General features: G+C 38.8%; 1 protein-coding gene and 1 non-coding gene across 2 annotated transcripts in view; both read right to left on the bottom strand.

Moving 5' to 3' along the window:
- Positions 1-1,425, bottom strand: part of LOC126405828 (tubulin epsilon and delta complex protein 2) — a 9,288-nt gene extending 7,863 nt beyond the window's left edge. Inside the window, exon 1 of the mRNA XM_050069786.1 lies at positions 1,040-1,425. Coding sequence (XP_049925743.1) covers positions 1,040-1,143 — 104 coding nt within the window. The 5' untranslated portion in view covers positions 1,144-1,425. The remainder of the gene's footprint in view (positions 1-1,039) is intronic.
- On the bottom strand, positions 559-632 carry trnat-agu (transfer RNA threonine (anticodon AGU)). The gene has a single exon. It is a non-coding gene; the product is annotated as a tRNA-Thr (tRNA).
- Positions 1,426-12,498: the final 11,073 nt, after the last annotated feature.

Below are 12,498 nucleotides of genomic sequence, written 5' to 3' on the forward strand. Positions count from 1 at the left end.
GAGGGATTCATTACAATATCGTAACATGGTTTAGATTTCTAAATAAATATTCACCTCGTCGCTAGATAGACCTACTCCTGAAAAACTCGTGCGCAAGGCTTTATGTCCCTACGAGGCCTCCGTCATTTACCCGACGGGAGGGGTGAGCGAGTGCGCCCTGCAATCTAGAATCTGACCACTGATGTCACTGTTTTCAACCCATTTTACACACTGGCCCTTTAACGCTTGCTCACCAAACTCTGTATGTACCCTCGGTACAGACCATAAAAGCGTGTTCTAATGAAAAAGTCTATGAAATTGTAAAGAGAGCCTGCTAAACCACGAATACAGTATACAGTGATGAGTTAGCGGCTTACAGTTGGGTATAAACCTAAACCTCAAGGCTCTCTCTTACCAGCCCATAATGCAGCTCGCAGTAATTTCTCACTTATTGCTGTTGACCATAATCAATTCTAATTAGTTGCACGACCTGGAGAACATCTCACTTACACAACTTATGCACTGCGTTTGCCTCTGTGGTTTGAAGGGAGATGCAGGGCAGCTTTTGAGCAGTGGAAAAGGCACTGCTGGGATTCGAACCCAGGATCTCCTGTTTACTAGACAGGCGCTTTAACCAACTAAGCCACAGCGCCAGATGCCGGCCTTCACTTGCAGATGCTCTTATGCAATGTATAAAACTTGAATATCTGATATATTTTATGAAAATGTTATGATTTCACCATTAATTAAATCACTACCTAATCTCTAGGACTTTACTGAGTGTTTTAGAGACCATTAACCCCATTTTACATACATGAGAGTATCAACGCACGAGAGACACAGCTAAAGAACGTAACATTAAACATCTACATTTATGTACTTTGCATGCACATATACGTTATCTTGCATACTAGCAGTGTATAAATAATTGGTCTTTGTCACAATATTCATGAAGTTGTAAACTTAAACTTACTTTCTTTTACATGAGTCTGGCAGCAGAGGTGAAATCGTGAGCATTAATAAAATAGTGTTGTTAATATCTGAGATGTACAGTACTTACAGGGTGTGTAGTAGTTCTCTGTAGAGTTGAATATTGTCGTTAATCTTGGCTTGTTCAGCTTTGCAGGACTTGATAGCTCGTTCTACCGTGGACAGCAGTGACATGCTTGTGTCTGACTGTCACACTGTGGTGACTTTAATGCTCTGCCGTGTCAACACGCAAGAAACGGTGGGTTTAAAACTCTTTGTCAACGTTAACAAAAGTTTCTAGACAGTGAAAGTCAGCTACAAAGGTACTGAATACCTCAGTGTTTGACATATCCCCATAGAAATAACATTTAACGCTGGCTGTTTCGTGCTGACCCGCGAAAAGTAAAGCGGATGCGGAAGTCACATTCCTCCTTTCGTCGTGAAAAAAGTTACTGTAAAGCACTTTTAAGATGTTAAAACCCTATCACCTTACGACACTTGTCATGCATTTATTAGCACATAAATACATCTACGGTTAAAACTGGCTAAACCCGATATAAAATAACTTTTAGCTTCATCTCCACAGCGAAGTTCTCACTTCTCGCGAGAGCTGTCGTGGTTACTAGGCACGCTGCGCTCCCATGTTGCTATGACAACAGCAGTCTTTAAGGTAGACTACCTCATGTAACGTTTTCTGTTGCAGGACTCGTGTATTTTACATGTTTTATATTTTTATTATGCTCCCTTTTCTTTTTTATGAGGACATTATTATTTAGTTATAGTCATATTACTGTTGTTTGTTATGGTACTTGCCTTTGTTACCTCCAATATCCAATTTTGAGTCACCTCAGAGTGTGATGTTCCGTAAATTAAACTGCTCTACATCTTGAATTGTTTTCATTATAATACACTACAGTTTTAAAGTGAACTGAATTGTTTTAATTATTTCATACTTGCTATGTAGACAAAATTCAGTCGATTCAGCGTCCTCTAAAACTTATAAATCCATTTAAATTTAATCAAAATCAGCCCCCCCGGGAATTGAAATAGGCTTTGGCTACATGTGGCTACAACAGCTTTTCTGAAAATTGAAAATGTCACAAATGGATTCAGCATCTTCAGTAACCCCCCAAACCACTCCAACACTGGTCAAATCGGTTGCTGAAATATAGTCTGTTAGGTGATTATGCTAATCAATGCTAATTATGCAAAGTTACCAGCACATTCAAGTTAGCATCCGGCAGTTTCTAAATGCTGGGCACCCATTCTGTACATTTCTATTATAAAACTTTGGGGAACTCAGCACTTTCAGATCCACATTGCTGGCAGGTAGACTCCCTGGGAGGTTAGTGACTGAAAATTCTGTTTTCTCTGATTTGAGGTATAGTGACAGATTTAGGCCAAATCAAGTGTAATTTTCAAGATAGCAAAGTCAACCTTGGCTAAAATCTAAGTAGAAGTTCTCTATGTACAAGTAAGCCCCAGAATCTTTTTTTGCTACTTTCCCCTTTGTGTCAGGGTACTCCGTGCCAAATTTCATACTTGTATCACTATTTATGCCATCATAATGCCCTAATATTTGCATTTACATAATTTCACCAGAAACATGTCCCAAAAAAGGGGTTGCCATTTTGAATTTTGAATTTGAAAAGGTCAAATGGATTCACCATGGTCAGTAACCCCCTAAAACCCCTCCACTGTTGTCCAAACAGTTGCTGAAATATTGTCCATATATGTGATTGTGTCCATTGATGCTAACTATGCTAAGTAGGCAAATTTCCCCGCATCTGCTGGTTAGCATCCGGCAGTTTCTAAATACTGGGGACCCATATTGTACATTTCTAACATAAAGCTCAATATATATGTGGGTTCACATTGCTGACAAGAAATTTATCTGGAAGGCTAGTGACTGAAAATTTGTTTTTGTCTGATTCGAGGTATATAGTGAAGAATTTAGGCCGCAGGAAGTAAATTTGAAGATAGAAAGGTCATCTTGGGCTCCACTTGAAACTTATGAACTTGGGAGGTTTCTATATGCAAGTGAGGCAGTGATATTTACATAAAGTGCTGGAAATACTAATTTTTGATGAGAATTTGTGAAGTGGACAGTGAATTCTTTTTCTTTTGGGGTTGTGGGTGATATTTTAAGACAGAATATGAGTAAGCCCCAAAATTTTACTGTGCTGCTTTCCCCTTTGTTTCAGGATATTCCATGCCAGATTTCATACTCATAGGACTATTTATGCTATTGTAGTATCTTAATTTTTGCATTTACATCATTTTGCCAGAAACATGTCCGAAAAAGGGGGTTTTGGGGCTCCCTGAGACCAAATGGCCTCGAGTTGGGGGTTCTTGTTATCAGCATGTGATGGCCCAAAGTATAGGCTAACAGCAGAAAATATCCCAAGGGCTGGGCCTGCCTCCCAGCCTACGTAGCATCAGATGTAAGGTTACATAAATTGTGCGACAATCTTTGAAATTCAGTGTCACTGTTATCTCCAGAGAAGTGTGTGAGCAAAGGAATCAATCTGAAGACTCCGCTTACACCTTTTATTAATCAGGTCCTGCTCATACACTTGACTCATAAAAGTGTGAATTACCAGTTGCAAATGATTACTCTAAAGAGCACCGCTTTACCAATTCGATGACAACACTCATTACATTTTGTGATTATGTTCCCAAGTAGCCTACTTTTGGACAATTGCTGTCCCTGCGAGTGACAGTCATTAGAACAGGATATGACTAACAAGGATAATTTGCTGTTTCACGTTACATTGTAAATGATCAAACCAAGCCTCAATACTGAGGCAGAATGATTCATATGCAGACGTCAATGCACAGACAAAATTGTTGCATTTGATCTGTGCGCTCGTCTGAAGTGGTTTCCCACATAAGCCCCACTGAAGTAGGTTGACTTCACAGCTTTCAGTATGGATACTGAATTAACAACAACACTTGCTCCTCACACCATGGAGTGTGCTGTCCTGCAGTGTAACCTGGGAGATTGTGATTATAAGACTAAGTAAATACATGTTCTCTACATTCACACTTACTGATTTTTCTTTTTAGCAGAAACACTGGCTGAACTATAACTAATAACATTAATTATGACTGCATCACATTTAGCTGGGACCCCGGTGTTGTGCATGCTGGCTTACTGGCTCGTCAAAATGGAATAAACCTGTAAGTAATGTACTTAATTACACCTATGCATTTTCTGCAAAGGTCCGCTGTTGCCTATAGTTTGATTGTTGCACATTCTGGCCTGGCACCATCTTATCTCCTGCTTTACTGAGAAGAGCAGGATAAGCTTTGTCTCTATCTGTGAGTATCACCTTTTTATTCTCCTTGTCAAAAGTCTCTTTATCTTGCACATAACACTCCAGTTCCTGAATAAATCTTGCTGATCTGAATCTTAATAGTCCTGCTACTATCAGAGGACTGTCTTTTCTTTATTGATCCAAAATTAACAAGATTCAAAGACCTTGTTCACCAGTGTGGAACTAATGAACTCAGAGGGGGACACCACTTAAAAAAGGCAGCTAGGACAAACTGGCACTGAGAGAAAACAAGACACACTAATTACTCTGGTGAGGGGAAGGATAATGAGGCACAGGTAAGGCTAATCAGGGCGGGACAGACAATCAGACACAGGTGAAGTCATCAATAAGGAGCGAAAACACACAGGAGCAGGAAGTGAAATGATCTGAGATGAGGAGATGTGAGTTTTAAGGTCAATCAGGAAACAACATGAATGAATGAAATAGAAATGATAACCTAAGAAACTTGAGTTGGGACAACTTGTTCGTGAGCTTTAATGTGGAAACAACATGGACGTTATAATGAAGATGTGTTGTACTTTATTTCCCAGAGCCTTTATACAACACCTTGATAATGGTTTGAAACTCTATATTACAATGAGATTTCCGAGACTTGTTGCTGCACCTGAACATCCCCTAAAACTATACTGCTTTACCTGACTAAAGCTAATGAATAACTTTTCTAACAAATATTTATATTCATTTTTCCGTAACCGCTTATCCTGTTAGGGCTCATGGGGGAGCTGGAGCCAATCCCAGCGACACTGGGCGAGAGGCAGGGTACACCCAGGACAGGTCACCAGACTATCACAGGGCTGACACATAGAGACAGACAACCATTCACGCTCACATTCACACCTATGGACAATTTAGAGTCACCAGTTAGCCTAACCTGCATGTATTTGTGCTGTGGGAGGAAGCTGGAGTATCTGGAGAAAACCCACGCTGACATAGGGAGAATATGCAGGCTCCACGATTCCCCCACCCTGGAATTTGAACCAGTAACCCTCTTGCTGTGATGCAACAATGCTAACCACTGCACCACCCTGCTGCATATTCACTTTTATTCACCACATTTCTGCCTATGACCTCAACTCTTCAGCTCTCGTACCAAAAATTTTGCTGACTTTCCAAGTTGTTGTTGCAACTCACATGAATTTTCCCACTCGAGAACAAATTTTTCCGATTATTCAGGCACCACATGAATGGGTCAATCTCAAACTTGTGATGTCATCAAGTATAAGTCTGCTCCACAGACAACGAATGGGAGCCTGATTTTGTGGACCCATAGAATATTTGCTTTCATTCTTATATCCCCAAATAAGCTCTAGTGCTCTCAGCTCTGAAACAGAAAATGTAACCATATACTCAAAACATTTCCCTGGGTGCTCTCCGTGTCATGTATAACACCTTCCCCATTCATTACCTCCGCCAAGGAGGTTATGTTTTCGCCAGCGTTGGTCTGTTTGTCTGCAAAATAACTCAAAAAGTCAACAGATTTTGATGACATTTTCAGGAAAGGTGGATAATGGGACAAGGAACAGATGATAAAATTCTGGTGGTGATCGGTTGAAGCAAAGTGGATAAAATAATAAATAAAAAAGTCTATCGTCTGACAGCCTCAGCAGCAATTCCAATTTCTAAAGACGGTGAAAATAGCGCCATCTGGTGGCCGGAAAGCACGTCTTGTTCTACTTGCTAAATATTGCTGTAATTCTAAAGTTGAAATTAATGTTCTGTGTTGGAAAAAAAGAAAGTGAAAAATACAAAAAAAAACATTATATTCTGTGTTGGTACAAAATAAAAATGAAATAAAGACACCAGTGTCTCCATGGTGAAGGCATATATAACCTAATAATGATAGTGATAATAACCTAATTGTGATGCAGGCTGCAAGATCTGATGCAGAGGGGGAGGGAATATCACCTACTTGGCGGTAGGGAGGTCTGCGCTCTGAGTGCTTTTCTAGTTGTCTATAGAGCAGCTCCAGACTTTTTACCCAATGACATCACACATTTTAGGTTTAGCACCCTAGCTTTTGGATTTGGGAGCGAGTTGTTCAGGTTTACTAATATGTTTTGACTGTCTTAGACCACAGAAATTACATGTATGAATTTAAGAAAATGGGTGTAGTTCCCCCTTAATAATGCTGCAATCCAGCATCTGTTTCAATGCATTGTAATTGATGATGTTTGTAGTTACACAGGTGCTTGACAAATCAAAATTTGTTTTAAAAAGGTCAATTTAACTTAGTTTTCACTGCACACATTCTCTCTGCTCTTGCCATAATGTGATCTGAAGCATCAGATGACAAGTGTCACGGATCTCCTGCTGCTTTTCTTATGGCGTGTGTTTATGTGAGTGTTTTTAATGCAGCATCTGAAAGCCCTCCAAGTCATCAACATATCACATATGGGGTCCTCAACAGATGAGAGTGACAAACGGAACCAAATGGCAGCAAAACAGAGTCAAAGAATCATTTCAGGGAACACGACTGCCAAAAAAAATTGTTTCGTGACTTTCTCTTCTATAAATGGACAAATTACCATCCAAGAGGCTATGAAGTTTGCCAATCTTCCCCTCATCTGAGTTTTTTGACTGAGCCCCCCTCCTTTATTATTGAACTGCATTAGTGGCACAGAATCAATTCCCAAAGCAATTTAATGTAATGGCAACAGCTTGCTGGCCCTGTTGGAGGGAAGTGAATCATCTTGTTATCTTCCCCCCCCCACCAGCCTCCTGCGGCTCCGCAGAACAAGGGGGGGGGGGGGGACTCAGCTGCCCCGCCAACCAAGCATCTGACATCAGCCGGCTGCCAGACTAATATCAGATTCTCACATTCACACACAAATACACTTTCTGTCCCCCACATGCATGCACGGACATGCTTACACACACACACACCATACACGCCGCCTACAGTCATTAACTGATGGACAAATCGGCAAACAATCACCTCATACATGATTCATGAACAGCATGTGTGAATCAAATGTACACAGAAACACCTGGAAAATCAGGATTGAACTATGATTTGCATTTGGCAGATTACCTCAACAGCATGTTGTAAACAAGATGACATGAAAACCAACATGTTTGGGCTCAGCTCAAAGATTCTGGTTGCCTCTGTGTTCGGGGCAGCTCAGGACAAACACCTGTTAATCTGGAAGCACTCATTGTAATTACACAGTACACCCTGTGTTCACAGTACACCCTGTCAAGATCATTATGTGCCCTGCTCCAACTCTCCCCCCTTTTACCTCTCACAAAAAAAATCTTTAATTTATTGTTCCTTCAGTTTTTAAAATGTGTTTGACTCAACTGTTGTGGATCCAGATGCCAAACCCTTTAGTTTAACTCTATATAGGCAGCTTTATCATATTTTCCCTAGTTATTGGTTCTGTTAAATTATTAATTTAAAATCTAAAAGCACTGAAAAAACATTGTAGAACATAATTATCTATTGCAGGGTTCAGGTTCAGGTTGCGCCCAAGTGGAAAGGTGGCGTAGGTGTAGATTTCAGGGGTGACGCAGGGGACACGTCTGCCTCGATATCTACAACATGATCATTTGTCCCCCTCCCCCAAAATAAAAACATGCAAGTAGTAGAGGACTTTTATTTTGACAAAATTAAAGACCTTTACATATAAAGTGACGCAGAAAAGGCACAACTTGGAGCAGAAATATTTACCAAAATGCAGGAAATTAAGTGTCCACCCCAATGTCGAAACGAAACCTGCGCCCCTGTAAGGAGGAAAGAGAAAAGAGGTTGACCTAGGGTCACTATAAACTGATTTAACAACACTGCAATAAACACTGTCATAATGGAGATAATTGCATGTTGTTATGTGGTTATGCACGAACTAACACTCACTATGTAATCATTTCAGTGAGGCCTTAGAGAGCGACAGAGGCTGTTGCCAGAGGGTTTGATATGGAGGAGAAATTAGGAACATTGAATTTTCACTTTTGAGAATGATGAATTATTTTTTCAGGAACAAACAGAAACAACTCATTGTTCATATAAGCAAACAGTCTATTAATATTACACAATTTGTGTGCTTTCAGTATGAAAAATTGCTTATTACATTAGATTAGCCAAAACAACAACAATGATGAAGCTGTGAAACAGAAACTTGCCTAACCATGGTATTTGCTTGGTGGGAATGCCATCTTGTGGTTATTATCTTTTAAGCTGCTGGTGTGTGCTTGTATCTTTGTCCTGGTTATGATTTTGAGGTTTTTGGCTTCTTGTGATGTGTCATATGATGCAATATTAGGCCTACCAGTAAAATACAGCACACTAGAGTAATGTTACATGTAAACTTGCACACTTGGCATTCTTGTCGGTTCTGCACAAGCTTGTGTCGACAGCTCAAGGTTGTCATCTGATAGGTCAATATGTGGCCCTCAAAGATATGAAGCACTCACTTGTAGAAAGCATGTGTTGTTTCAAGAGCATGCTGCTAAAACATCAGTATCTCTTATGTATTGGCACAACCTTCAGAGACTCGGTTTGTTCTGGACAAGTCTCTAAATGTCTTTATTAGTGTGTGTTTCATACAAACATGGCTTTTCACTGTACCTGTTTCCATTTCGTTTTTATTTAGGCTAAATATTTGATCATGCTGTTATCATGTCTTGCCATCATTTCACTGATGTATCAAACTGGTTCGAAATGTAAATTAAGTTGCAGTTTGAGTGCATGCAGGCTTTTTCTCTTCTTCGGTCTGAACTGAAGTTAAATACGTTGCTTAAGTAGTGTAGTTGCATGGGCGGATTATAAGACAACAGGCCCCTGGGCACAGATATGCAAAAGGACCCTGCCCCTCTCTTACAAAAAGGCAAGACATACAGACTTTTTGTAGTCGTTATGGTAATTTTGTGTCTGTTTGTGGTAGTTTTGCATCTCTTTGTGGTCGGTACCTGTTAATTAGAGTGACATTTTGCAGGTAGAGGGCAGGGGGGTACCTGACAGTTTGGGTTCAAGGGCCTGGGTCCGGGTACTAGTTGTAGTAGCCACCAGTGTTGAAGAGTAGTTAACTACATGTAATTAAAGTAGTAGTTTAACTACATTTTATAGCGGCTTGCTGGTAGTTCATCTGTGCAATGATCCAAGTAGTTAAATTACTTTTCTGTGTAGTTAATAACTGAAACTACAAACAATTTTGGGACATAAAAAGAAAGGCATTATTTTATATTTTTATTTTACCATTGCTTCTTTGTAACTGAACCCCCTTTGATCACAACTGACCCAACTATTGATTATTGCTATTTATTTACAATGGTCAGAGAAGTTATTGCATGCTATTTTAAAAGTTTCCTGGCTAACTGGGTAATCCTGCTTGGCTCTACACCCTCACCTGCCCTAGTTTCTGGAAGGCATGTGTCTGACTGATGGACATTGTATGCAAAACCAAACCAATTTAGTAAGTGTGATTTCAGAAAAATGTAATAACTGTCAGTTCTGTCATTATATAGTAGTGGTAGTCATAAATAAATGTCTGTGTTTAAGGCAGGATAAGGCAGGGTCATGATTCAGTGCCCTTGTGGCTTGAGTGGGATACTTTATTTTTTTGGTTTATGTATGAGCTGTGAACAAGTGGACACTTTTTGCAATAAACTTAATAAGGTGGCATTTTTGTCATGTGCCTTTTTTGTTTGTTGTTCTAATTTTATATCACATGCACATTGTTGATTTTTTTTAATTTTTTTTTACAAAGTAGTTTGAACTACGTTTTTTAGCTTTAGTTATCCAAACTAGATTTCTCCCTAGGTCAGCTTTGCTGTAGTTCAGCTTCTGCCAGTGTGAAGTAATTGGTAGTTTGTAATGCTAGGCTTTTAAAGTAGTTCCTCCAACACTAGTTGTCACATAAGGTCTTTGACTTATTTCCATCCAAGTGGTATGTTTGGTCATGTGAACACCTTTATGACTTACTTAGTCTGTCTAGTTATCCTTGCCTTTATCTTGGTATTGTCATGTAAGTAAGTGACCCTTTTTGGGTTGTGTGTAGATGGAACTCCTAATGGCCAAAGTCATGCCAGTGTTACATAACAGTGTTACTAGTCACAATTGATCTTGTGATCAAAAAAGAGGAAATGTGAGCAGATTTTTGAATTCCTTGTACTTTCCCTTCCTTTTCACCACTGTGACTTTGCTGTTGGTCATCTTTACCTTTCAGCTCCAACATCCTCCCCTGCACTCAATCGAGACGCCCCTACACCTATTCATTCATGAACAAACAGACATTTCACATTTGAACATCATACTACTTGTAATTTCCTTAATATGTATGATGCAAGGGTTAAGATGCCTAACACTGTAATAACTTTTAGGCTCTTGCTTTCATCTGGAGCACTTCCGTCAGTAACATGTTGGAAATAATGGCTAACACATTACCCGTTTTTAAATCATTGCTTAAAACATAATTTTATAATAAAGCTTTTCCTTTTAATGCCTGATTTGTACTTTTTGATTTGTAACTTTTGTGTTTTATTTCGTTATGTTCTTAAATATTGTATTCTTATTGTTGTCTTATTTTCATGCACTTTGTGATGCACTTTGTAACCTTGTTTAGATAAGGTCTATACAAATAAAATTATTGTTATATTATAATTATTTTTTTTCCTGAATCTTGAGAGTGACTAAATCAAATGTATAATTTTATATACGACTTCTCTTATTTTGTTGGTGACACAATACTGGTTATCAAAATTACAGACTGACTTCCATTTAATCTTTTAAAATCTCCAAATAGTTTCCAAATAGTTTGGCAGAAGGAGTCTTGGACCCCTGGCAAATTCTCCTGAGATGATAGTAGTAGTAGTAGCAGTAGCAGTAGCAGCCGATTATTAATTGTAGTAGCAGCCTAGTAGTAGTAGTAGTAGTAGTAGTAATAGTAGTAGCAACCTAATAGTAGTAATAATAATAGTAGCAGCCTAGTAGTAGTAGCAGCCTAATAGTAGTAATAGTAGTAGCAGCCTCGTAGTAGTAGTAAAATTAATAGCAGCCTAGTAGTAGCAGCAGCAGCCTATTAGTAGTAATAGCAGCCTATTAATAGTATTAGTAGCAGCCTAGTAGTAGTAATAGCAGCCTATTAGTAGTAGTAGTAGTAGTAGTAGTAGTAGCAGCAGTAGCCTATTAGTAGTAATAGCAGCCTATTATTATTATTAGTAGTAGTAGCAGCCTATTAGTAATAGCAGCCTATTAATAGTATTAGTAGCAGCCTAGTAGTAGTAATAGCAGCCTATTAGTAGCAGTAGTAGTAGTAGTAGTAGTAGTAGTAGTAGCAGCCTTACAGTAGTAGCAGCCAAGTAATAGTAATAGTAACAGCCTAGTAGTAGTAGTAGTAATAGTAGTAGCAGCAGCCTAATAGTACTAATAATAGTAGTACCCTAACAGTAGTAATAGTAGTAGCAGCAGCCAAGTAGTGGTAATAGTAGTAGCAGCCTAATAGTAGTAGTAATAGTAGTAGCAGCCAAGTAGTAGTAGTAAGAGTAATAGTAGCAGCCTAGTAGTAGTAGTAATAGTAGTAGCAGCCTAATAGTAGTAATAATAGTAGTAGCAGCCTAATAGTAGTAGTAATAGTAGTAGCAGCCTAATAGTAGTAATAGTAGTAGCAGCCAAGTAGTAGTAGTAAGAGTAATAGTAGCAGCCTAGTAGTAGTAATAGTAGTAGCAGCCTAATAGTAGTAGTAATAGTAGTAGCAGCCAAGTAGTAGTAATAATAATAGTAATAGTATTAGCCTAGTAGTAGTAGTAATAGTAATAGTAGTAGTGGTAATAGTAGTAGTGGCATAATATAGTAGTAGTAGTAGTAGTAATAGCCTAGTAGTAGTAGTAATAGTAGTAGCAGCCTAATAGTAGTAGTAATAGTAGTAGTAGTGGTAATAGTAGTAGTGGCATAATATAGTAGTAGTAGTAGTAGTAATAGCCTAGTAGTAGTAATAGTAGTAGCAGCCTACTAGTAGTAGTAATAGTAGTAGCAGCCTAATAGTAGTAGTAATAGTAATAGTAGCAGCCTAATAGTAGTAGTAATAGTAATAGTAGCAGCCTAGTAGTAGTAGTGGTAATAGTAGTAGTAGTGATAGCAGTATAAGTAGTAGTAGCAGCCAAGTAGTAGCAGTAATTATAGCAGTAATAGCAGTAATACTAGTAGCAGCCTAGTAATAGCTGTACCTTAGTAGCTGCTGTTTTGCAGTTTGCATCCTCAGCACTTCCTGTGGAGGAG

The sequence above is a fragment of the Epinephelus moara genome, chromosome 18 (assembly GCF_006386435.1).
Source record: "Epinephelus moara isolate mb chromosome 18, YSFRI_EMoa_1.0, whole genome shotgun sequence".
In the NCBI taxonomy this organism is placed as follows: Eukaryota; Metazoa; Chordata; class Actinopteri; order Perciformes; family Serranidae; genus Epinephelus; species Epinephelus moara.